This window comes from Micrasema longulum, unplaced genomic scaffold (assembly GCF_059751315.1).
Source record: "Micrasema longulum isolate JH-2025_06_02 unplaced genomic scaffold, ASM5975131v1 h1tg000970l, whole genome shotgun sequence".
Taxonomy (NCBI): domain Eukaryota; kingdom Metazoa; phylum Arthropoda; class Insecta; order Trichoptera; family Brachycentridae; genus Micrasema; species Micrasema longulum.
This window is the reverse complement of record NW_028278161.1, coordinates 170,400-198,393: the sequence shown is the minus strand read 5'-3', so window position 1 is coordinate 198,393 and position 27,994 is coordinate 170,400. Positions and strand designations below refer to the sequence as shown.

The window sequence follows — 27,994 nt, the reverse complement described above, 5'->3', positions numbered from 1 at the left end:
CAAAAACTATCCCCAAATCCTTTATTTGTGTAACTCTTCCCAGATTGATATTATTAATGTTGTAATCGAATATTATGGGTTTTTTACTTCTTGTAAATGATATTACACAACACTTGTCGACATTTAAATAAAGTTCATTTTTCTGGCACCAGTTGTACAGCCTTACCAAATTAGACTGAAGAACTCCACAATCGGTATCAGAGGTAACAGTTTTTGAAATTTTAAGATCGTCGGCAAAGAGAAGAATGTCTACTTTCTCAAATATCGACACAATGTCATTAACAAACAAAGAAAACAGTACTGGTCCCAGGTGGGAGCCTTGGGGTACCCCACTAGATGCCTCAAACTGATACGAGTTATAACCGAATACTTTTACTAAGATTTTCCTTGATGACAGGTAGCTTTTAAACCATTCCAAGATATTACCAGTAATTCCCAATGAACTAAGTTTGTGTATTAAAATTGTATGAGAAACCTTGTCGAACGCTTTACTAAAGTCAGTATAAATTGTATCAGTCTGATGACGTCTCTCCATTGATGTGATCAACCGATTCTGATGCAACATAAGGTTTGTAAGAGTTGATCTACCAGTTATGAAACCATGTTGTAACGGAGTGATAACTTTACTAATTTCATTGGTGAACTTAGTTAGCAAAACAGATTCCAGTAACTTTGGAATGGCTGACTGAATACAAATGGGTCGGTAATTGGAGACGTCAGTTTTATCTCCTTTTTTATAAATGGGGGTTAAGTATGAGATCTTCCATTTCTTGGGAAAGTTTCCAGTTTTCAAGGACAAGTTAAAAATTTTTGTAAGTGGACCAGTTAAAGAGGGACAACATTGTATAAGAAGAAGTGTAGGGATATTGTCTGGCCCAGCGCTTTTTTTTGGATCTAAGGCACAAATCCCCTTTTTTACATCAGAATCAGTAAATACACAGTCGTTAAAATCAATTAAATCTGTATTATCAATACTGTGTAACCTAGAATTAGAAGTAGAACTATAAACACTGCTAAAGTAATCAGCAAATAAATTGGCAACTTCCTGTGGTGTGTCTGCCATTTTGCGTTTGTAATACACTGTGGACGGAATTCCAGATTCCCTACTGTTAAGAATCTTGGAAAATTTAAAAATATGTTGCGGCTTAGATGCAGCATCGACTTCAAATTTACTCACACAGTCTTGATAACAGGTTTTAGAAAGCTGCTTAGACAAAATTCTCAATTTCGAAAATTCTTCATAATCTTTAATGTCTCGAGACCTTTTAAAATTACTATGAGCAATCTTTTTATGTAGTATAACTTCAATAAGTTTTTTACTAAACCATTTAGGAAAATGACTTGCTATGAATTTAGTTTTAGGCACAGATGACTCAATGGCAGTATCAAGGATATGATAAAATTGTGCAATTATATCGTCTACATTTAAATTTTGATTTAAAAAGTTCCAATCACTGCTAAGGATAAATGAGTTAATGGCAGGAAAATCTGCTTTAAAAAAATTTAATCTAACATCAGAGGTTTTGTACTTTGCTAAAATAAGGGTTCCAAAATTAATGCATAAAGGTGGATGGTATCTATCAATTGGTAAAATATTTTCATTTGCAAGTTGCACTGAAATGTTATCTGAATTAGAAAAAACAAGATCCAAGAGACGAGTAAGACAATTATAAACATAATTTGCTTGACGGAGATTTAAAAACATTGACATTTCAATTATCTCACTTGACCCATGGTCTATGCCATCACTAGATTTAGTGTTGATACCATCTGGATCCCACTGTATATTGGGTAAGTTGTAGTCACCCGTCAAAACTATAGTGGCCTCAGGATACCGCCTTCGTAGACATTCCACTTCCAAATAATGATCTTTGTAGGTTTGCGTATCAGACGAAGGGGGAATATACACACAGCCTATTATTATTTTTTCTCGTTTTGATGAAATCATTACAAAAATTTGTTCAAAATTTTGTTTTTTACATTTGAGCATTCGTGATGAGAACTTAGTCGATACTGCAATCAAAACTCCTCCTCCACGAGATCTGTTAGAAGCAAGTTTATCCCGATCATTTCTATATATCAGGTGGCTGCTAAAACCAAGTTCGGTATTGTCGATGTTGTTGTTCAACCATGTTTCTGTAAATGAGTAAATGTCGAAATCCGTAGTTGGTAATGCAGTTTTAAGTGTCTGTAGTTTTGTTCTCACCCCCCTTACATTTTGATAGTAGAGTTTGATGGATTGTCGTTTTTTGTAAACATCTTTACTATTTTAGGATTGTTATTTATGTATTTTATTGTGATATCAGTCTCGCCGCTTGCTTTCCTACTATCAAGTTCATTACGAAGTTCGATAAGCTGTTTCCTTTGTAATGAAGACTGATCCTGGTACATGCGAATATTATTTTTTAAAAGGTGCTTCCTACTCAGTAGTAGTCGTGACCATTTGACCTCCAAAAATTCAACTTTAATTGCTCGAGGCCTCTCTCCAGTATTTCTTCCAAGTCGGTATATTTTTATTTCTTGACTTTGAACAGAGGAATCAAGCTCAGACAGTATTTTCTTGACAGCAGAATCATCTTCCTTAATAGCTGTGGCTCGGGTCGTAGATTGACTCTCAGGTAAGTTACATAAAACAATATTTTTCTCCCTGTAACTTCTATCTTGGACTTCGGATACTAGATCACAGATATTAAAGACGTCGATATTAGTTGAAGAGGAATACTTCTTAATCGTAGCAACCTCAGTCTCTAATGCGCTCATCTTTACTGCCATTTGTCCTATTGTGCACAAAATTTCGTTGGTTTTTGGGACTACTTTCCCGAGTTGTTCTTTTGTAAATTTATTATTAGGATCCATTAGCAGTGTAGTCAATGCATTTATAGCACGCTTAGCATATTCAACGAAGGATTGAGCTTCCATATTTACTTTTAGTTTTTTTTTTTTTTAAGTATAAAATACTTTTTCGTTTTTTTTAATTGAAAAATGGCACTGCTGTGTTCGCCTGAGTTTTACTCAATGCGGCGCTGTCAAATAGACCTCAGCCGGGACAATATGATTTATTCTAATGTAGGTAGACTCAACGCAGATTTTTTTCGCATAAAATTTCAAATCCTTCAAGATTACAAGTAAACTAATTGTAAAATATCTCACCAGGCAAAGATCGATTCCTTATAAATACGTATGTTTAAAAACAATCGTAAATATGCACCTTTAAGCTTTACTAACTGAATTTAAAGCGAGAGCAAAAATATTAGTACTTGCACTCTACACGGTTTACGGAATGTTTAGTGATGTGTATTTAGTGATTAGTAATGTGATGGCAGAAGTAGTGGGTGGTCTAGTATTATTTATAAGACAAGTATGATTTTTTTTCATGCTTAGGTTATTACAAAAACTTTGAGAACTTTCAACTGATTTTTGACGGTTTCACAATACAGCATCCCCCAAATTCAGCAGTTTTCAAACTTCATATTACTGTGCCTCCCTTAGGATTATCTATTCTCAGACGCCTCCCTAAAGTATTTTAAAAAAATATTTTGATTAAAATACTAAAAAGCCTAAACAGAAAATACAAAAAGGGCTTTTTATCCCTAGATAGAAACGTAACACCTACTATTTATGCCTTAAAGAAAAACACAAAAAATACTATCTATGTCTAGATAGAAAAACACAAAAAAGCACGTTTTCCCCCTCAATAGAAAAACATAAAAAGTACTATATATGCTTAGAAAAACAAAAAAGTACTTTTCATGCCTTAATAGAAAAACATAAAATGTACTATTTATGCCTAGATAGAAAAACATAAAAAAGTACTTTTTATGCCTAGATAGAAAAACACCAAAAAGTACTTTTTATACCTAAATAGAAAAACATTAAAAAAATTATGCCCAAATAGGAAAAACACAAAAAAGTACTATTTATGCCTATAAAGAAAAACACAAAAAGGTACTTTTCATGCCTCGATAGAAAAACACAAAAAGTACTTTTTATGCCTAAATAGAAAAACATAAAACGTACTATTTATCCCACAGTAAAACACAAAACAAGTACTTTTTATGCCTAGATAGAAAAACACAAAAATAACTATTTATGCCTAAATAAAAAAAAAACAATAAAGTATTTTATAAAGTTTGAATAGAAAAACGCCAAAAAGTACTTTTTATGCCGAAAGAGGAAAACCTTCTGCAGGAAATACTGCCAAATTGGAAATCTCCACCAGTTTGTAAATCTCTGCTCCAATGTGTGTTTGACAATAGATTTGACATGAAACGTAGGTAATCTGTTGTTTTTGGTACCTGTACATTCTTCATGCGACAAAAGATTCTAAATTAAATGACTTATCCCGCATCTACATAACAATAGGCCGGGAGAAAACAAAACAATTAGCTATTCTGGATATTTATGTTTAACATTTGTGGTTTTGGAGATTCGTTTCAGCGGCCATTGTGATCAGAATTCCAGCAAAATGATAAATGAGATTTCTCGAGGACTGTGACAAATAGAAAGTTGTCATTTAGAGAGATACGGGCGACACAAGGTACAAGATATCCTGCGAAGTGTGGTTCGGGATAATGAGCGTACCTAATATTACCTCATAAAGTGATCAATACATTCATTGACAGTCCAAATTTGCTGGAGTACCTGGGCCTCGAGTATGATGGGAAGATAAAGACGTCATACCTTCACCTTGACGGTATAGTTGAAGATAAATTCTGTCTAGCGATTACGAAGATACACTACCGACCCCCCACCTTCGAGTTTTGGGTAGGTACATCGATATGAAATAAGGCGAAGCGTACGTCACAGTACACATATTTACGCACATAAATAACATAGCTTCAGTATGACGTCATAGTTGAAGACAAAAGTCTCCCGACCGACTACAAAGGTATAGCACCGATACCCCCACCATCAAGTTTTGATGTAAGTACATCGGTTTATACCGATGGGTCTAGAATCCCTCGATACGTTTATCTATGCATTAAAGTAACAAACGTTTTGTTCCACCCAGCAATTTTTCCTTTAATTACGATTTACTTAAATTTTTTATCGTTTTGGCACTTGTTTTCTTGAAAGCATATTCAGAATATAAGAGAGAAATAAGTAAACTTTGAAGTCAAATTAAATTTTGACATTATTTTAATTTTCGGAATCGGAATCGGAAATCCGGAATCGGAAACTGACATTATTTTGGAAAAAATAGAAATTTATAATAGAAAATAATCATAACTTCAATAAAGAATCTGGATTAAAAGTACTTCATGTTGAAAATAAAATATTACAATTAGACAACCTAGCAATCTTAGAAATTAAAAAAGCGATATATAATAAGAAAACAATAATTAATAACCAAATAAACAATATTTCTTTTAGTCCTCTCCTGTCTAACTTCGAAAATAGTGATATCAAATAATATCACCCGTGTAAGGAAAAAACGACTTCATTTATTGGGTCCACGTGTAGTATTTAGTGAACATGATAAAAATAAAAAGGAATCAATTCATTAGTTACGTAAACCTTGACGAAGAAGCTTGTTTGCTTTTAAACCGGTCGGTGGAAATAAAAATAATTTATTTATTTATTTTGTTCATTAACGCCCAAAAGGCATTTACAAAAAATAAAAATAAAATACATGCTAACATACTGAATAATAAACACAGAATATACAGAAAAAATATGTGAAATTAGTCAGAAAGGATATAATAAAAAGTTTTACAAAGTAAAAAAAAAACAATAATAACAAAGGTTTGCAAGAAAAAACAGTAAGTATATAAACAAAAAATGCAAAGCTTATGAAATAAATTCTGTAAAGCAAACACAGTAAATAAAGTGTTACGGTAAGCAAGAAAGACAAATTTAAGTTAAATTAATAAACAAGCAAGCATATATTATCGCGAAAAAGGAAGAAATAAATATATATATATATATATATATGAAATGTAATAAATATATAAATATGAAATGCGTATTTGCCAATACTACAATGCAATTTGATATAATAGTAAAAAATAAAAAACAAGTATAGGGTAATAAAAATAAACAAGTAAGTATTTTTTTAATTTATGGAATTGAATTGTCAATAATAGTTTGACGAGCAGCTACAAATAAACTTGATATTGTGGACTTATAAGATAGTGAAGAATTGGACAGAATGTCTGCAGCCGTTCCATAAGTGTTACCTAACCTATGCAGTCTCGGTATCAATGAATTGTTTTGTTGGTTGGAAGAAGTACTGGAGCAATGAAAACAATAAAGTACTCCTAGTGTTGACAGCAGGTACTCTAAAATTAATAAATTCAAGTATTTTTGGTACGGCAAAAAGAGAGTAAATAAAAAAATTGTGGTTAAAAAACAAAGTTGTTTTATTTATGAAATATATGTACATTGTTATTTTTAGAGCAAACAAAGTATGTTTATGTGATTATGTGATTCAAAATAAAAAATAGTTCAAATGCATAATACAAAGAAATGGTCTTATTAATTTCGTTCAGTTCCTTGTGTGACGCACCGTTTTAATTACAATATTCACGCGTGGGATGCCATAATATTGTCTTCATCAATTCGAGCAATTAAACCCAATTCGAGGAGGGGGCGTCAGGGTCGATTTCAAGAACATAATAATATGTACAATTTCGTACTATGATGATTATCGCGAGGTAAAACATTTTGCAATAGAACATATACGTATTATTTGATGTAGGTGAATTAAAAGTTAAACTGTATTATGTAAAAACGAATATTATTCAGCTTTGTTCAAGGTTGGAAGAATTCGAGATAAAAGACAGTAAACTTTAAAGTACACTGGGGAACATACATACAAGATTATGAGAAAACTGTAAGGAAAAGTTCTAACATACGCAAATTAATATAATACCAGACAAACAACAACACTTCACATTAAATTGGCTTAGTAATAAATTCTAAAAAAACCAACATAGGATTACGAGAGGATGAAAGGCGAGTTTCTGGCGCCTCAAAACCAGAACCAATCAGCTAAGGGAAGGTAACCCCGACAGAAAAATCCACCAGAGAAGGCAACGGGAAACCACTCTGGTCATCTTTTCCCAGGAATCACTACGGCGAGTACATCCAACAAGCAGTTGTCCAGGCGTCGGAGTAGCGCAGGACCGACATGCTTTCGCTGTAGTGATCGCCAACGTCGGGGGGACCTGATAAGGCACCGCAAGAAGAAGAAGAAGAAGAAATTCATTTAACATATTTTTATCGGTATGTGTAGCATGTGATATTACCCAATTGCCCAAAAAAAAGTTAAAAATTGTTGCGTTTCGTCAAAATGAACGAAATGGGGGTTTCCAGCGTAAAATCAAACAACAATGTTTGATCATGTCTAAATATGAACAACTCCCTAGGGAGGAATACCAGCCAGTCTGCAAGCATTCGGACATAATCAAACATTGTTGAGTGTAATTGTACTACCTGGTAAAATAAGAAGCATAAAATTGGAAAATTGTTTTCAGGCGTTGCCTAGTAGGTGATTTGGTTCAACCGGATGAATCTCACCCACGTGATAAAGGTTTCAGCTCTTTTACTTCACAAACTTATTTATCATTCAATTCAAAAGTCAAATTACAAAACTGTTAAAGAAAATATCAATTCATACAGAATATAAAAATAAGAGAAACATAATTTTGTGACCTCATTGGGGTTACCCGTGCCGAGGACACTAAACAATATACTTTTTTTTAAACGTTTTTACAAAAGAGAATAAACAAAGAAGACTAACTTAATAAACAGAGATAATTAACAAAATATTCAAAGTTTTAAAAATAAGGCTTATAAGTACATCTATATTATTTATATTACAAAATGCACAATGAAAATAACAAAAACCTAACACAAATTATACACTTGTGGAGCGGTTTGTTCAATATTGGTTTGGGCGAATGAGACAATCCATTTTACTTCTAACAATGTTTGATTATGATCAAATGCTTGCAGACTGGCTGGATTTCCTCCCTAGGGAGTTGTTCATATTTAAATTTATTTCAACAGAGAGGGAAAACATGTGGATGTTCAAACATGGGCAGAATGGTGAATTTTACACAGTGTGTAAAGTGGCCACTTAAACCAGCCAATGACAGGTCATAAGCCCTGTAAATGCCTAGACTTCCATATTCCCTTCTCAAAAATGTTTTCCCTCAGTTGAAATAAATTTAAATAAAATCAAACAACCTATTTATTTGGTTAATTTTTACGAAAACGCAACAACTTTTAATTTAACGCTAAACTTTTTAAACTAAACACTATTAGGTGAAACTACCCTTTAGTAGACCTGCGTTTTAACTTTTACGTCTTCTTCTTCTTTGGCTCTTCCCAGTTCATCTAGGGTCGGTCTTTTTGGTACGTAGTTTTACGTTTTTACTGATAATGCTTTCACTTTTATGTAACATTTCCTTTTGTTCTGTGTCCTACCAAGCTGACGATGTAGGCCACGACGGATCTCGGTCACTAATGAAAAATTATTCTAAATAAGTAAAAGTTCAGTTCAGTGGCACATGGTTAATTTATAAGCAAATTTGACAAAGTAATTAGTAAAGATTTCACTAACCATTATCATGGATTTCAAAAGCAATGGCACAAAAAAATTGCAAAATAATTATCTTTAGTACCATAGTGTCAGGACTAGAGAACCCACAGCATTCTTAATTGACGGGCTTGTTGCCAATTGGCGATTTCTTCAGAACAACCAATATAATAAAAGTTTTAATTATGTAATTTAACTTACAAAACTTATTCAAAAGAAAATAAAATTAAAATCTAAAGACTTAAGAAAATAGAAAGAACTGTATTTGTACATAAATTACCTCAAATCAATACTATTACCCAATGGGAAAAGGGAATAAAGAGGAAAGGAGGATAGGTTATCGAAATTTTTCTTCAGACGCGATTTAAACAGAGATACCGAAGTTAACATGTTCGATAGTGGATGGGAGATGATTCCACAGTCGAGCCGCATGGACACTACATGAGTTAGAAAATAAAGATCAATAATAGTAGCAAAATAAGCTTCTGCCCTAAAGCTAGGGTTTCCTAGGACAGCGGTGCCCGTATTTTAACGGCCGTAGTGAACGGTGATGCGGTGGACAGCCGTCGTAACGATGACTAGAGTGTGGTTTCCTAGGAAAACGGTATTATGAACACCATTTAACACCGTTTCCCTAGGAAACCACTTTCTAGTCGACGTTACGACGGCTGTCCACCGCATCACCGTTCACTACGGCCGTTAAGATACGGGCACCGCTGTCCTAGGAAACCCTAGCTTAATCGTGACGTATTAGGGAGTGACCAACGGAATGACCGTTTTTGCGGGAATTCAAAATTATAAATTTATAAATATTTTTTACGATACTAATAATGAGTACTTATAATTTTTTTTCTTACTGAACAGTATTTCATAGACCTAAATTAAAATTTTCCATGGCGATATTTATGTCTGTTAGACCCATGAAGTTCAGTAAACAGAAGTGAGAGGGATGAGTCTCTCCGTTGTCTAATTTTGAGTCATTTCAGTAGCTCAATCTCAAATAACGATCGACGTGCTAATAAGCGACGTGATAATAATTTCTCACCATGGTTGTTTATCGTATTCGCTATCACAATGGAACATCCATGACCACCTAATATTAAATGTCGAAATATTTACGTTTCGTGACGTATAATCCTGCTGCGCAACCACATATTTGAATTTCACCGGTGTAAATATGGAAAATATAGCAAATCTGCTATTTTTATTTATTTATTTATGATTTATCATGCTATTCATTGCATTTAGCTGGCGGTTGGTAAGCCAAATGTCAAGAAAAGCAGTCGCCATAGTAATTGTAATTTAATTTTCACTTTTTTGTATTAGATACTACTTACTATTTCGCAAATGCAATATATTGTATTATTTTTTAAAGTAAACGCCGATTTTTTTAAAATAAACTGTATTTATTTACGAGGAAAAAAATAAAAACAAACCGACACGAGCGTTGACTTAGAGATTACGAACGCGTTGACTTATGACTGCGATAACTTAAGCATGTTCATAATTGTTCATTGTGATCGCTCAAATGCTTAGCGTCGATAGTTATTTGTGATTAATCTACAGTTGTCCACGATAATCACATATGTGGTCATATTTTCTCGGACCAAAATTTTAAATTTTTTTTATTTTATTAAATCATACAATTTTTTTTGTACTTCCAGGAGTTATAACAAACTCATTTTGGGACAGAATAATATTTACATAAAAGTATGGTAATAATAATAATATAGTAAAAAGTAATGATATGTACACAAAACTGAAATAAGATAGCAAGCAAGTATATAATACAAAGAAATTAAAACAATTCATAATAAAAATTTATATTTAAAAAATTGTACCTAATGCATGTATTCTGATGTAGCCGTTCAAATCCGTCGATTTGCACACAGCTTAAACTAATCACTATTGGCTTAAATAGGTAAAACTGGGAATCGCAACGTCCATCTAGCCAATTAATTTTTTCCAGTGCGGCCCTGTTACTTCCACCCAACCCTTAATTGGAATAAATTAACGGAAATATGCGGTAGTAAAGATAATCACAATTGAAATTCTAGACAGGCAGAAGAAAACGTCAAAATGCGTAAATGCGGTGACATCGCTAAAGGATGCAACGGCCCTTTCAAAGTATAGGCCCGGGAAGTGCAAACAATTTTGAAACGGACTAACTTTTTGAATGTAGAATAATTTTCTATTTTTTTTTTTTTTTTACAAAAAGAAATATTTGCGTTCTTATGATTTACCCAAATATTTAATTTTGAGGGCCATTTTCAACGAGTTGTAAATAATTCAGTATTAGAAAATGGGAATCGAGTTGGAGTAAAGTGGGATTCGAACCACAGATCTTTGGTCCGTGAGTCCGAGACACTAGCCACAGGACCACAACCCTGTTATTATTTCAATGTAATGGATCAATCGGAGATATATACCTACTGTTTGCCTAACTAGGTTAAATCTGATTTAAGGCAGACATTTTTTATGCAAAAATAAATTATTTACTAAACAAGCCAATAACAGTAGTAGCCAAAGACTTATGAATAGTACGAACAAACGAACACCATCACGCCGTTTCTCCGTTGGGGTATGAAGAGAGGATAGAACGCCACTTTAGTCTGTCTTTTTATATATTGTAAATGCCCAATATTGCATAGGGCGGATAATGTCAAATACTTAGAAGTAATTATTCATATAAATTTAAAGTGGAAACAGCAGACTGAAAATATTACAAATAATCTTAAAAGACTAACATATATATTCAAAACAATTCAAAGTATAGTTAATGAAAAGGAACTTTATTTTGCATTGTGCTAATTAATTTTGGAGTATGGTATAATAGGATGGGGTGGTGCGAGTCACACAGTTTTAAATAGTGTACTTGTTGCACAAAAATCCATAATTAAAATAATACTCAGAGTCCCGAGGCAGACATCTACGGAAGAAATATTCCACAGATCACAACTTATGACACCAAAGCATTTATACGCTAAAACAATACTCACGTACAGATTCAAAAACTATTCTTACTCAAATGAAAGACATAACATAACAATGTATTTGAAAAATCTGCATATCAGAACGCTTTGTACATCCGAACAGGGTATAAATTTAGGGAGTTCGGACTATCGGGGCCCGGCTGTACAGAGAATTGATTTAAATGGGAGCATAGTTTTAATATCGATGTCCCACTTATTTTAGCGAAATTGCTAAGATTCCCAGGCGATTAGTTACATCTTGGTGGTAATCAGTGCGACTAATTCCGTAGAGATTCGGTTTGAAAGGTGGACGGATAAGTAAGTCGGGCAGCGTGTCCGCCTGCGGTCTGTTGATCACGTTGATTGTGGTTTCAATATAATGGAATAATCTACCCATTAATGTCAAAGACGCTTCTTTATTCACATTCAAACCACGTATGAAATGTCAGTTCCTGATTATCTGAGTTTTTTCTTTCTCCTCCCTCTTTCCTGACCTCTATACCCTCTCCGCTCTTCATAGTATAGTGCAGATATTTAGTCAATTTTTATTTTATAAAAAATGAACACGGTTTTTCAGGGCCAGACCGCGAAACTTTAGAGGAACATTCCTCATGGTAAGTTTTAAAAAAAATCCTGGTAATTTTTTTCCGTAATTGACACTTTGAGCACCGGCCGAATACACATATAATTTATCCTGTGTCCGGCCCATTTTTGTGAAATTTCATGCTTTGTAAAGGGTTTCTTAAAAGTGTCATAATTATGAAAATACTAGGTTAAATCAATTGAAACTTCGCATATTTGAAATAATTAAATAAGTCATTTTTGTATGATGGTTTTGCCAACATTGGCTTTTATGGAGAGCCACATTGCACATTGCAATGTTCGCACACATATACAGGGCCTCACTCCTTTTTTGTGCTTTGTATCCCGGAACCGTGTAAACACGTGATTATAATAACCATGCGTTGTGTCCCGGTCCCGTGTTTTCACGTGGTTTACCAGCAGGAAAAAAGTACTTATGAAAATCACGAGATAAAATGCACTTTTTTAGACAGCTGGTAAACCACGTGAAAACACGGGACCGGGACACAACGTATGGTTTTATAATTTAATTTAAAAAATACATATATGTATATATGATCTCAAAATGGAGTAAATCTTTAATTTCTCAGACTAGCATCCCTCCCGCAAACCCCTAGCCCTCCCCGACGAAAAAACATGCGATAAAAACGTATTTGACAAACGAAGCAATACGCACCAGACCCATACATGGGAAGCGGCTGGGTAGGAGAGGGGTAGGGGTTTATGAAGGGACTGCTAGTCCGAGAAATCAAAAATTTACTCCATTTTGAGATCATAATTTTAAAAAAATTAATGACTTTTCGGAAAAAAATTAAAATGATTTTTTTTAAAGCTTACCATGAGGAACGTTCCTCTGAAGTTTCGCGGTCTGTCCCTGATAAACCGTGGATATGCTTATCAATATTTTGTTTTATAATAAAAATATTATAATATACCAATAATATGTTTATATACCACTGATTTTCTCAAATTGAACGGTTTGGGTAGGTACGAAGAAATTGCCTAAAGGCGATATGCCCGCCCTTATGCATATGTATGTTAACTGTACATATATATAATCTACTTTGGCAAACAAATGTTTATCGCAGGAGGCTAAACTAGCAGTTCACAACGGAGTTCTAGTTCCAACTCTAATGTATGGGAGCGAAGTATGGAATTGGAAAAATAATGATGAAAGTAGGTTGAATGCTGTCGAAATGCGATCCCTCAGGCGAATGTGTGGTAAAACGATGTATGATAGGTGCACAAATGTCGAGATCCGTGAAGTGTGTAAGGCTGAGACATGCATTATTGACAGAATCAAGAAAGGGGTGCTGCGTTGGTTTGGACATGTAGAGCGAATGGATAGCGAAAGAACGGCTAAAAGGATCTACGATGCAAATGTTGATGGATGCAGAAAACGAGGAAGACCGAGAAAGACATGGCACGATCAAGTCCATCAAATACTTGAAGATGGACATGTCAAAAGTAGGAATAATCGGCGTGCGTGCATAACAAGATGTATGAATGTAGAGGAAGCGAGGTCTGTATGCCAAGATAGAGTGTTATGGCGTTCTATCCTCTCTGCCTACCCCTACGGGGAAACGGCGTGATGGTTTGTTGTTGCTTTTGTTGTTTTATATATATATATAAAGAATTTAAATAATAAATAAATTATAATCCTTTATATACATTCCTAGCTTCTCGTACTGGCTTTTCGATTGTGTGAGCTTTTGACATGACAAGGCTTGAGATTTTGATTTATCTGATCATGCCACGTATTTCTTGGTCGTCCTTGTCCTACGTTACCATTCATTCTCGCCACGTATATCTGTTTTATCATTTTAATAATAAAAAAATCGCCATATATTAAGTACACCTTGAAACATCTTCATCGTTACTTCTGTCAATATCCAACTGGGGTAAGAGCTCAAACGTTCAACAACCTAAATCCTTCAGCACTATATGAAATTATTTTAAGAGTTATCCTCACTAGGGAAACTTGTTTCGGGAGGACTGTACACTGCACGGTGTTCAAAATTTTATTTACGTCTTTTGTCTACTAATATTTTAACAAATTCAAATAAAATCACTTTGTTTTTATGTACCACTTATATTTGTATAATTTGACAACCAACTAGTTTCGCCGATTGCCTTCTTCAGGGTTAATTACAAACTAACATAACATATATACAAGAGACAGAGACAACTTTCAGGCTTATGACCTGTCAATTGGCCACTTTACACACTGTGTAACATTCACAATTTTGCCTATGTTTGAACATCCATATTTCTTTAATTCTTCCATTTGTTGATTTAAGTGAAGTTAAAGAGCTAGAACCTTCATTGTTGTGAAGAGATTCATCTTACTGAATTATTTTACATACTAGGCAACGCCTGAAAACATTTTTTTCAATTTTTAAACTTCTTCTTGGACCAGTTGGTTTAATCACAATATTTGAGTTTGTCCAAATGTAAGTCTACGCTTCACTAAAATCAACAAATGGAAAAATTGAAGAAATATGGATGTTCAAACATATGCAAAAGGTGAATGTTACACAGAGTGTAAAGTGGCCACTTAAACCAGTTAATGACAGGTCATAAGCTTTGTAAATGCCTATCACATATTCCCTTCTTTAAGGTATTCTCCATCCCCGTTTTAATTTGTTAATCTTGATAAATCTCGAGGGGGTGAAATCCAGTCTTTTGTCTACAAACATTTGAACAAACTCAAATATTGTAGACTAAAATATTTTTATTTTTATTTTATTTTATTTTTGCACCACAACAGGCCAGGAGGCCCAATTACAGTGGTGAATTACACTACAGAACACCCAGGCTTGAGAAAAATCACATTTCATTTTTTGTGTTCTCACCGGGAATCGAACCCGGAACCTTTCGTGCGAGAGTCAAGCGTCTTGACCACTACACCACGGAGGCCACTAACTAAACATATTGTTAACCAAACTTCTTTATTAATTTAATTATAAACACCTCTCTCTCACTTCCACTCCCACAAAGTCTACTATATACCATTGTGTCTTTCTACTTTTCTTTATAATAATTTTCCATGTATATGCCCTTAAAAATGCCAAAATGCCCTTAAAAAATTAACAAAAATATATGCCCTTAAAAATGCCCACTGGGCGTATATATAAATAAATAAATAAATCTTTATAGTCAATAAACAATTTTAAGTCCTCCGTTGGAAAATGTCTGTCTTTTATTTCGAGTTTTATTAGAAGTCACAATGAAATTAATCGAATTTAATCCGTTGCTATAGGTAGGTACTGCAGTGGAAACAATATGGACACGTCTCAGGGGAAATCAAGGAGAGAAAGGCCATTTTTATGATTTGTACGTAGTTTTAGTACTGGGGATAGGTAGGTACATTAACAGATACAAATTACGAAAAAAATCAATCAAGTAATTTATGATACCAGCAACTAATACGGGGACCGAATAATTACATAACAAAAATGTTCAATAAAATAAGCGTAAAACAACTTTGTTTTTCATCACTTTTTTTCTACCGACTGATTTCAAAGCTACATAAGCTTCTTTATCAAGGTAAGAAAGGGGTTGAAGACTGAATTTTCCTTAGTGGGAGGGATTTGAGTAGGAAACTCCTAGACGATTTTCCGAATGTTTGAGTTTAGTGTATGAAATTTTTTTTTGACAAAATGAGTATTAAATTTTAAATACTTTGTACATAATATACATAGTGTTCTTTAAACCCTGTCACATCCGAAACCACGATGATCAGTATGAGCAAGAAGACATATTGGCTCATCCAAATAATTTTTTAGAACGAATAAAATTTACAAAAATAAAATATTTAAAAAAACAAATGGTTGCTTACTTCTGCAGGGGAGAAACGAGGGGGAGGGGTAGTCTGATACACCGTCAACAGGGCAACCGCGCCCCCCTCGCTTCTCCCCTGCAGAAGTTAGCAACGATTTGTTTTTTTAAATATTTTATTTTAAAAAAATTCTTCGTTCTAAATATTTTTTTTAATATGCTAATATGTCTTACCCATGCTGATCATAGTGGTTTCGAATGTAACAGGGTTTAAAGAACACCCTGTATAGTTAATTATAACGTTTCTACCTATCTAATAAAGTGAGAGCTCGTGTTTAGAGAGGGAGTTCATTTTAAACTTATTTATATACATATACACGGTTTTTCTGGGCCAGACCACGAAACTTCAGAGGAACATTCCTCATGGTAAGCTTTAAAAAAAATCCTTATAAAATTTTTCCAAAACGTCTTTTTTTATGATCTCAAAATGTAGTAAATCTTTAATTTCTCAGACTGGCCTCCCTTTCGCAAACCCCTACCCATAGCAATTGTTTTTTGGGCGGTCAAAAGTCGAACTTTTTTGTTGGAAAACGTTTTGAATTATTTTTTGTGTTTCTTATCCTATATTTGTGGTGAAATACTCATGTGTCTGTGTCAACTAATTGCTCGTCCCATCTCAACACAGGACTTTTAGTCCCACGGAGTTGGGACTTCTGTCTCAAATAATGTGTAGTAAACTACATGTATGTAAATAATAATAAAAAAAATTAAAAAAAATGAATCTTTTCCTATTTTATTTTTAACAGTGTTTACTAAATATTAAATCGAAACATATGAAGCTAATAAGCATTATTTTTGTCATGTTGTTCTTGTAAAGATGGGAGGTGTGAAGTGATATGAATACGATGTTTAAAACCAGACGGGAGTGGACTATAGGATCGATTTAATATTAAGTAAACACTGTTAAAAATAAAATATGATAACATTAATTATTTAATTACACCTTGAGAAAGAAGCTTGTTTAACTTTGAAACCGGTAGGTGGAAAAAAATAGTGATTAAAAACAAAGTTTATTTATTTATTTTATAATAGTGAATCACCACAAAGTTAGTGCTTCAAATATAAAATTTATATGGAATAATTCATGTTTTACATCAGGCGCATTTTTCAAAAATATGATTAATTATTTAAATTGGCTGTTGAGTTTAATGCATAAAAAGTGCGTAATAGAGTACAAAAAAGGTGACAATTTATTTTATATTTATTATTTTTTAATATAAAACTTTAACAGAAATAATATATATTTAAGTCATTACAATTACAGAGCACACATGTAAAAAAAATACAGTCATTAAAGATCAGATAAATTACAGACATGCCACAACGTATCACGATAGCATACTATTTTTGAGCAATTTCTACCTAGTGGCACGTGTGTCGAAAACATTGTTAGTATCAAGCATGCTTATACAAGCATGCTGACAAATCGACCTAAGCGACGGTTGATTTGTGAGCGTGCTAACTGAGGCGAGGGTGGAAGGGGCTATGCTTACAAGCAAGTTTGAACGCGTTGGCTTATTAGCACGCTAGTATTAATAGGACCCAAATCTTCCAATTCCTTATTTTTTAAGTTTTTGCATGGATTGCAATGCAAACAAAAGAGCGATCAGTTCTGTGCGGATAACCACTTGGTTTTTCGTGGTTTCCACTACTCTGGCAGAGAGCCTGCTAGTAAATGACATGTGTATTGGAGTGTTTGCTTTGGGCATGCTCATAGGCATGCTTTTTTATTAGCATTTCTATCTGTATATTTAGTTTAACAAGATACAGTATTACCAATTGAAAGTTCTATCACGACAAAAAAACACCCGTTATAAATATGAGTATATATCACTGGCGGCTCCTGACCGAAAACATTGGCAGTGCATTTTTTTACATGTTGTCAACTTGTATATTATTAAGTTCAATAATATTATAATAACATGATAGGTCTGACGTGATAAACGAGCACTAGTATGGCAGTCCGCGCATCGGAACTAGAAACGCTAAATGCGCCCAACATAATACGCACGTTATAGTTAACTAAATTTATACTAATATCTTAGAGTATATATATCTGTATATACTCTAAGACTAATATCATGTCATTACGCATGTTTAAAGTGACATTTCAAACGAACTTCAAATCTGCGCATGCGTCGGCAATGCCCGGAATATGTATATTATCTTCTCTCTCTAACGCAAAATTCATCAGTATGAAGCATTGTCTGTCTCGCTCAAATGACGATTTTAGGAGATATAATATAGTTCTTACGAATTCAGGGTAAAAGATTGTGCAAAACAGAATATGCACTGGGACGATTGCGCATGCGTAGACAAAATGAGAAAATCGTCCGCTAGAGTCGATTTCGCTAGATCTTTTGGCGCTAGTATTGAATATTATGATGTTTACGAGTATAATATTGCAACGAATCCCTGTTTCTTTCTACCTACTTATAACATATTTTTACTATCAATAAAATTACTAATTTATTTACACAAATTTTTACTTGGCAGTGCACTGCACTTATGCACATACTAAGGAACCGCCTATGGTATTATATATATATATATATATATATATATATATCAGCGGCGAATCGTCCAAATAAGCGATTATGCACAGCTTACCATTATATTTGACTTTAAAAAATAATGTTTTATAGTAAATGTGTTTATGGGAAAAAAAAAAAAAAATTGTTATTTATCATGAATCACAACCACCTACGAGTCTATCTACAAAAAAATATATACATGAAGTGCGCCTAGCGCCCAGCCCGTTCTCAGTGAACGATTACCGATCACCGATTACCGATTGTCGATTACCTCAGCTTATTTTCCATACAAAAAAGTATACTATATTTTACGTTTTCAACCCAGTCGTGAATTTTTAGTACTAAAACAAGCTTGCAGATTACAAATATTATTTAAAGATTTTCTATTTAGAAACTAGCCTTATTTCGGAAGGGCTATTTTGCTTTGAAATGATGACGTTGATATATATTATGTATCACAAAGGACATGCGGCGTTCGATGTGGCCGTTTTTGGCATTATTAATTTTAAAAGGAATCGGCCAGTACTTGGTGTTGACATTTAAATCATTATAGAAATATCTGCTGAATGTCATTGTGCTATTTTCAATAAACTTTTCTATTTATTGTCGACCTCGTGGTGTAATAGTCAGCGCGTTTGCCTACCATGCAAGAGGTCTCGGGTTCGATTCCCGACATGGTTGATATGAAATATTTATTTGAAAAAGGGTGCTTTCACACTAGACTATTTCATGGTCCCTGGACTGGTACCTGAAGCGAAAGACTGATCACCTTACCTTCATGTAACGAAATTGATCGAGATATACTACGATTGGTGTACCAATCCAGTGCCCTGTGCACCATTATGTGCGGAAAGGGAATGATGATGATGTTTATTAAAAAATACCGTATTAAAATAGTGTAAAATAAAGCTAGGTATGTCGCGAAGTTAATAATAATTGTTGGTTGAGTTGATTTTCCCACAACCACGGAAAAAATAGCCATTTATATTACACTAGAACTCCAATTATCCGAACTCTGGCTTTCCGAATCGAATTCTTAAATGTGACCACATGCAACTTCTCACTGTTAAGCGAATGCGCGACTTGGCCGCCCGAAAACGGATGATGACAGTCAAGCAGCTTACTTTGACCGAGATGTTCAGCAAGCAATGACTTTTATTCAAAGTACGGTACGTACCTACATACTGTACCAATGTACAGTACGTATTACTACGCTTAACATGTAAAAAAGTGTTGCGCTTTTATTTAATTAATTAAAAGTTATTTTAAAAAAAAAAATCTTTTGATAACATTTTCAACATACATACAATAATTAATTAAAATAGACCCTTTTTTTTGAAAAAATCCAACTATCCGAATGGAGTCCGATCCCAATTGATCCGGATACTTGGGAGTTCTACTGTATTTATATTATTATTACTTATGTACTTATATATAGGTACGAATTAATTATAATTTTTTGTAGATTACCTATAAAAAAATCACCGCTCGCTACTGGTATATATAAGTTCTCGTAGTATCCCCGTACTCCACAAAACTTGTGTTAAGTTACTTAGTCGGGTTATACTGCAGAATAATTCTGGTCCGACTAACCACATCCGTGAAATAACTTGAGACTTTCTATCGTCAATTATACGTATTAAATTGAATACATACTTAAGTTGAGGCGCGTTTGTTCACGCACAGCCTATGGCCCGTTTCACACCATGGTAAATATCCACACGGCACGGTAAAATAACATTAGAGTCGATTGATACTTTTTTTAATTTTTTAAAGTTTTATTCATTTTAACAAATAAGTAACATACATAATTGTATTTTTGTTCCCGCAAAGCCGAAGCTTGTCTGCGGGTTACATTACATTTAAAAAAAAAATTATAAGTACATAGTTTAATAATAATTGAAGAATAAAATATATTTTTACACTTAAGTTTCACTTGCTGTTTAATAATTTTTTGACTATTTTTAAAATGAAATTAGGTTTTTTTCTTCGCGATTTTTGGCTGGTATTAAATTGTACAGTTTTGGTACTACACTACCCATTGTTCTGTCACCATAGTAGTTTTTCTGTCGTGGTACCATCAGCTGCTGTGCCGATACTTGTCGGGTCATGATCTGGTGGTTTATTTTGGATTTAAAATTGCAATCGAGGAAATGATCTGTCTTTATCTTATACTGACACTGTTTGTTAATTGCCAAAACGTTAACAAAATCAAATAATATTTTATTGTTGTAAACTTATTAACTAATATTAGTACAACAACAAACCATCACGCCGTTTCCCCGTAGGGGTAGGCAGAGAGGATAGAACGCCATATCACTCTGTCTTTGCATATAGACCTCGCTTCCTCTACATTCATACATCTTCTCATGTACGCACGCCGATTATTATATTTGATGGACTTGATCGTGCCATGTCTTTCTCGGTCTTCCTCGATTTCTGCATCCATCAACATTCGCATCGTAGATCCTTTTAGCCGTCCTTTCTTGATTCTGTCGATAATGCACGTCTCAGCCTTACATAGTTCCATGACTACTTGAGAAAAAAAAAGAAAGAAAAAAAAACAATTTTTCATACATTTATAATATCCGTCGAAAATTAACACCTCTAAGCTATTTTTTTGTTTGTATCGACAACCTAACTAGCACTTCTATCTACCACAACCCTTGAAATCTCTGAATGCCTGTAGTAAAATCAGAAATATTTGAAAAATTGTGGTCAGGGTAGTTCAAAACAGCTTAGGGGGTGTTAATTTTCGACAGATTTTATATACTTTTTTGTAAGTAAAAAAAAATGTGTTTTTGTTTTTTTTTCTCGAGTAGTATGAGCAGGTTTACTGGCTGGTGCCCGCTTATCTTTGAATTTTGGGACATGTTGTATAACCGCTTACCGACTTTTTCAACAAAAATGTCTAAATTTTTGTCGAAAAATATTAAACCCGCTTTTTACACTAAAAATAATATGGGTACATTACTAATAAATTGCAAAGATAAAAGTGATATATTTGACAACACAGGGGTGTATCAACTACAATGCAACACGTGTCCATCAAGGTATATTGGGAGAACGTAACGCAGCTTTAATCTTCGCCTTAAAAAAACGAGATGTTTAAATAATAATAATTTTTCAGTTTGCCTATCATCCCATAAATTCAAATCAGTAGTTTAATGAGAATACAGGAGTTAAAATTTTAGATTTAAATAATAAAAAGAAATGGACAGGGTAAATAACATGGGGGTGTTTCATATTAAAAAAGCTTTGAAAAATAATATTCCCCTAGTAAATAATCAAATATCGTTTCAATATAGCACTTTTTGATTAAAAAATTAAGCATGTAAATTTTGACCACTTAGCCCCTCCCCTTTCCAACCCGCCACCACAACCCATTCTCTAACACACCACTGAATTTTATTGACATATTTTTTTAGTGCATGTTCGGACACAGTGGTGTTTGCATTCCGTTTAACTAACTCTGCATGTAATTTATGTGTTTTTTCATAAATACTATACATTCTAAGGTGATGGTAAAGTTGAAAGTGTATTTGAGTATTTGGATGTTGGTGTATTGAGTGCCCTGATAAAGAGACGGGTACGTCTCGAAACCGGTAGACATAATAAGTCGATAAGTGGGTATATACTGAAATTTAGTTAAAATGTTTGACCACAAAGTTAATGCTATTAAACATAAATAATACGGTATTTATTGTATTTTTTAATTGATTTTTTATTTATTTAATGGCTAACAAATTCACCAACCTTATTATTAGCACTTATTTTAATATTTTTTTGTAATGGAAGTGAATTGCATGTACAAATTTTACGAATTGGATGCGCGAGTGTTTGGTAGGATTGAGTGGTTTGTGGCTGGATGGACCGCCAATTGATGAAGGTCCACCTATCCTACCCGTGATTTCCTAACTTCCAATATTTATTTATTATCCTCGTCGCTGCCATTGGTAGCTACGGTTACTATGAGATTTCCAATTTTCCATATCCATAGCAACCAACATCAACAATCTCGTTTTTCCTCTCTTCATAATTTTTTTCTGTCAACAACCGCATGCATCATAATGTATCTATCCGCTCGGCTTTTAATCATCTGCCCGCATCCGCACATCTTTACATCTTCTGACCGCCGCGCCGCCACATTCATCTATATATTCTCCGCATAACTATAGTGAAAGTTCTGTGTTCGTCAAAAAGAGGAAACACTTCCCAGAAGCCAGGACTTGGAGGTTTAGCATCCGGGTTCCTGTCCCTGATTCCCTTTCCTGGCTTCCCAAATGTAGGATTTTTGTCTGCTGTGGTTTGTTTGTCCGCATCTGCCATCATCCCGCAAACGCATTTTTCTTACTTATCACAGGTCAACGATTCATTCAAGTCACCACGCAAATTGTAAATCGCCACCCCACAAATAAATGCTGTATTTCGGTACTGAAACTGAAAATTATCGCGAAATCGATGTTAAAATTATTACTATGGAAAATTCTTCGGGAAAATATGAGAATACCTTCAAAAACCTACCTACATATTGTTCTCTTTCGATATAAAATAATAATTGTAGATCTAACATTATGATTCAAGCAGAGAATGAACAATCATTTTTTCTTTGTATAAGGTTTACTTGTTCCAAATTTGGTACATTAGAAGCTAAGCACCTATTGTGTTTATTGTTTATTATGAATAGTACATACATTAAAGAACAACAAGAATCCATTGGCGCGAGATGGTATTATCTTTCAAGTTATTTCTTATAAGGAGTGTTGAGTAATTCGTGCTGTCTCGTTGTCTGCTTTTACATCGTTTCAGAACACTCTTTAACGTCCTGTTTTATGTATTGTCCAGGAGTGATACTCCAAACGCGCTCGCGGCCATAGAAAAAGCATTTATCTCGCTTACTTTCATTTATTTATTTATTTATCTTACAGAAACAAACAGTCGACAATGATATAATAACATAAAAAAGATACAGTTTAAAGACAGACTAGCGAAGTTTCTAAATAAAAATAATACATATTAAATTGTGGTACAACAAAAGGGTGAGTTTGAAAAATTTCATTGAACATTTTTAATCCTTTCAATGTTTATTATGTATTGTGGGCTCCATAAAACGGGTGCAAACTCCAAGTTACTGCGTACGAAAGTGTTGTATAAAGTCTCCAATGTATTTGGTTTTTTAAAGGGTTTGGAAATTCTTAAAATCAAGCCCAGCATTTGGTAAGCTTTTTCAACAATAGAACTTATGTGAGACCCAAACAGCAATCTACTATCAAGAATAACTCCTAAGTCTCTAATCTCGCTGTAACGTGATATGGAATTATCTTTGATCTTATAATTGTGCATAATTAAATTTTTACTTTTGATAAATGTATGTGCATACAAAATACGCGAGACAAAAGTGTTTTCTACGACCGCGAGAGCAGATCAGAATAGCTCCGCAGAAAGCCCAACGTCTCCGGGTATGAACTGAACTAATATGTTGTGCCGTCCTTTCCCTTCAAAGGGAAGTAGTGTTGCTAACCCTCGGTGTTGAAATTGTCAAACGTAGTACCTATCTACTAATAATCATTTCACTGTGGCTTGATTAAATTGATGTAGCTAATAACCTTTAAATAAGCAGTGTTACATGGATGATTGTGGGATTAATCATTTGGTGACTTATATGAGGGCGTTGGAACTAAGAAATTAAAAAAATATGGTAATAATAATCCAATCCATATACGAAAAGAGCAGTAACATGCTGAACAAATCAGGTTAGGAGCGCTACAGGCTGTGCAACAGTGACAGTAGCCATCGGTTTAACTGAGTCAAGGGACAGCTGGAGGATTATAAGCGACAGAGTTAGAGAGGGAACGACATCTAGGAAAAGTTTGTGTAGGTAGCATGCAGGGAAGACTAGAAGAACATGCTGATCCAATTAGATTAAAAGGGCCACAGACTATGCAACAGTGACGGTAGCCATCCGCCTAGCTGAGTCGAGGGACAGCTAGAGGACTATAAGCGACGGAATTCGAGAGGGAACGACAGCTAGGAAAAGTTTATGCAGATGGCATGACAGTAATACGAGGGAGAAAAAAAGCAGTAACACGCTGAGCCAATCAGATTAGGAGTGTTATAGGCTGTGTCGAGGGACAAATGGAGAAGTATGCCTGACGCTGTCGGAGCTGGAGATGTTGATCGCGATCCCAAGTGATGTAGGAATGAAATAAATAAATAAAAACCCCTAGAGTTAATCGCTCCTCTAAGAATTTCTTAGTCCCTGTTGTGACATCGTCTATGTCTATAAATAAATGTTATCATTCTTACCTTTAGAAAGGGCGGTCGAGTTGTCAGTTGCGTTAGCTCCAATTACGCTGGCGACCAATACCAATACAGTCACAACTGTGGGGCCCATAACATAACGTCCCAACTATACATGTATGCGACATGAACATACACTCGTATATACGTTATGTGTCACACTATATTTACTCGTGCACACGCAGGCACTTGATCACACACACATTCTCGTATGTCCACGGAGATATTTATTCATTTGTTTTCGTTTTCTCTTCTGGTTGGCTCTTCAATCTGAAAAGAAATAGATATTTATGAATTTAAAAATTATCCTCTTGCCAAATCCGTTCCTAAGTGGAGGATGTCCATCATGAGAATCCTCCAGGAGACTCTATCGCTAACCAGCACTCTTGCCAAGTCTCACGACAATCCCGCGTCCCTTAGTTCCGCCGAATAAAGCTGAGAGATCGTCATCGACGGTCTTCCAGGACGGTTCATCGATTAATCAATTATGAAACGATACCATCAAAACTAACAGACATACAAAACAATTTATTTTTTATTAAAATTAATCGACAGGCTATAAAACAAACCCTTATAGATTGGTATATACTATATTGATTTAATTTTTGGAGATCATCGAGACTTTTTTATTCTATTTTTACTATGTTTTTTACTATGTCATTTTCATCTTCCCTTTCCGCACCTAATATTGCATAGGGCACTGCATTGAGTGCATTGGTACACCAATCTCAGCATATCTGGATAATTTTTGTTACATGAAGATAAGATATTTAGTCTTACGCTTCAGGTACTAGTCCAGGGATTATGAAATATTCTAGTGTGAAAACAGCCTTTTTGATAAATAATTCATATCAACCATGACGGGAATCGAACTCGAGACTTCTTGCATGGTAGGCAAACGCGCTGACCATATTTGTACATATTTTTATATATATTTATATTATGTCTTTTACTATGTTTTATGTTTTGTCTACGTATTTTACTATGTTTTTAAAAATATATTTTATGCTATACATAATATATATAAATTATGATGTCTTTTACTATGTTTCTTACAATGTTTTTTTGTTTTTATACTATGTTTTTTACTACATTTTTTACTATGTTATATTTCTATCTATTTTACTACGTTTTTCACAATATTTTCACTAGGTCTTTTTTTTCTTTCTATGTATTTAATACTGTCTTAGAACGGAGTAAATAGTTAGACAGTCAAAGAAATTTTGTACCTTTACATGTATAATTTTATTTTATTTTATTTATTTGGATAACCAACAGCTTTAATTATCTCATATTTATATAACAAAACAAATAACAAATAAGCCAATTACAGGATTTCACAAGTAGCATCACAGTAAGTTAAAAAAGAATCTCGAACATAAAATGAATAGTAATTAAATGTAAATTTAAAAGAAAAGAAAAAAATACTACGAGTTATTTCGAAAGCAAACGCCGTACGTTATTAAGATTATTTGCAAATAAATCTATGTTGAATTATTTATTTATTACATTAAAATTATTAAAAGTTCGCCATAAATACGAATTTTGCCTATAATTAGATGAAACAAGAGGTATGTGAAGAAAAGGGTTATGTATATGATATGTTAGTAAATAAATAAATAATAATAATAAGCAGTAATTAATTAAATGTATTTACAAAATATGTTCAAACGAACATTAAGCTTAAAAAAATATACAAGTAAATAATTCACAGAGACAAGATATTGGTATAATAATATACGTCAAAAAAATAATATTTGGTCGACATTTAACAGCATTTTAGCGGCATAGTGCGCAAATTCTTAAGTACCTGGTTTAATTATTATAAAGTTGACCCGATGTTTGAAAACGTGACTCGAGAGTCGAGTCTCGGCGTCTCGAGTCACGTGATTGTCCACGGCCTACTTTATTCAACTTGAATAAGAAGTTTCGTAACTTGATACAAAATTACATATCTAAACATAGTATGAGAAATTACAAATGTATTATCAATTTCTTTAAATATGTTTACAACTACATAATACTTAAATTTCTTAGATTTTCACAGTCATTCAGATGTAAACACAATGATTTTTCTGAACAGATTTTTTTTAAATGTCGCACATGGGGTGACATTCTGAATCCTCTCTTCTCCCTAGAGAATTGTTAATTTGAGGACTTTTATTTTTTTAATGTGACGACACTTTGCTTCATATAATAGCCATTAAACATAAATAATACGGTATTTATTGTATTTTTAGTTGATTTTTTATTTATTTAATGGCTAACAAATTCACCAACCTTATTATTAGCACTTATTTTAATATTTTTTTTGTAATGGAAGTGAATTGCATATACAAATTTTACAAATTGGTTGCGCGAGTGTTTGGTAGGATTGAGTGGTTTGTGGCTGGATGGACCGCCAATTGATGAAGGTCCACCTATCCTACCCGTGATTTCCTAACTTCCAATATTTATTTATTATCCTCGTTGCTGCCATTAGTAGCTACGGTTGCTATGAGAACAATTTTTCATATCCATAGCAACCAACATCAACAATCTCGTTTTTCCTCTTTTTATAATTTTGTTCTGTCAACAACCGCATGCATCGTAATTTATCTACCCGCATCCGATCGGCTTTTAACCATCTCTCCGCATCCACACACCTTTACATCTTCTGACCGCCGCGCCGCCACATTCATCTATATATTCTCCGCATAACTATAGTGAAAGTTTTGTGTTCGCCAAATAGAAAAAAACACTACCCAGAAGCCAGGACTTGGGGATTTAGCATCCGTTTTTTTAATGTGACGACACTTTGCTTAATATAATAGCCACACTGACGATTCAACGTCAAATCATGTATAAAACTGTTTTAAAAACAAAAAAAAAACAATACAGTATAGTCAATTCAACCGAATTACGTGTTTTGGGTAATGCTTAAGGTCGCTATAATGTTCTAAATGAAAAACTATAATGTTCCATTTCACGTGTTCATATTTATTTGACGTTTAGTCATCAGCGTGGCCACAAATAAAGCGAAGCGTAAATCTAAAATGGTTTTTAGGTTAATTAAAGTTAATGTTTCTGAAAACATTATGTATCCGCATAATTAACGGTATAATTCTACAAATATCTAAATATATAACAAATATGTAAATAAGTTTTTTGACTCTTTTTACAATAACTGACTTACAATGACTCTTTTTACAATAATATCCACACTCTTTTAGGTACAGATT

At 33.7% G+C, this 27,994-nt stretch overlaps 1 protein-coding gene across 1 annotated transcript in view; it reads right to left on the bottom strand.

The window, feature by feature from the left end:
* Positions 1 to 27,994, bottom strand: part of T48 (FU domain-containing protein T48) — a 60,892-nt gene that overhangs the window by 14,000 nt on the left and 18,898 nt on the right. Inside the window, exon 2 of the mRNA XM_088232296.1 lies at positions 24,780 to 25,043. Within this exon, the coding sequence (XP_088088422.1) occupies positions 24,780 to 24,867 (88 nt within the window). The 5' untranslated portion in view covers positions 24,868 to 25,043. The remainder of the gene's footprint in view (positions 1 to 24,779; positions 25,044 to 27,994) is intronic.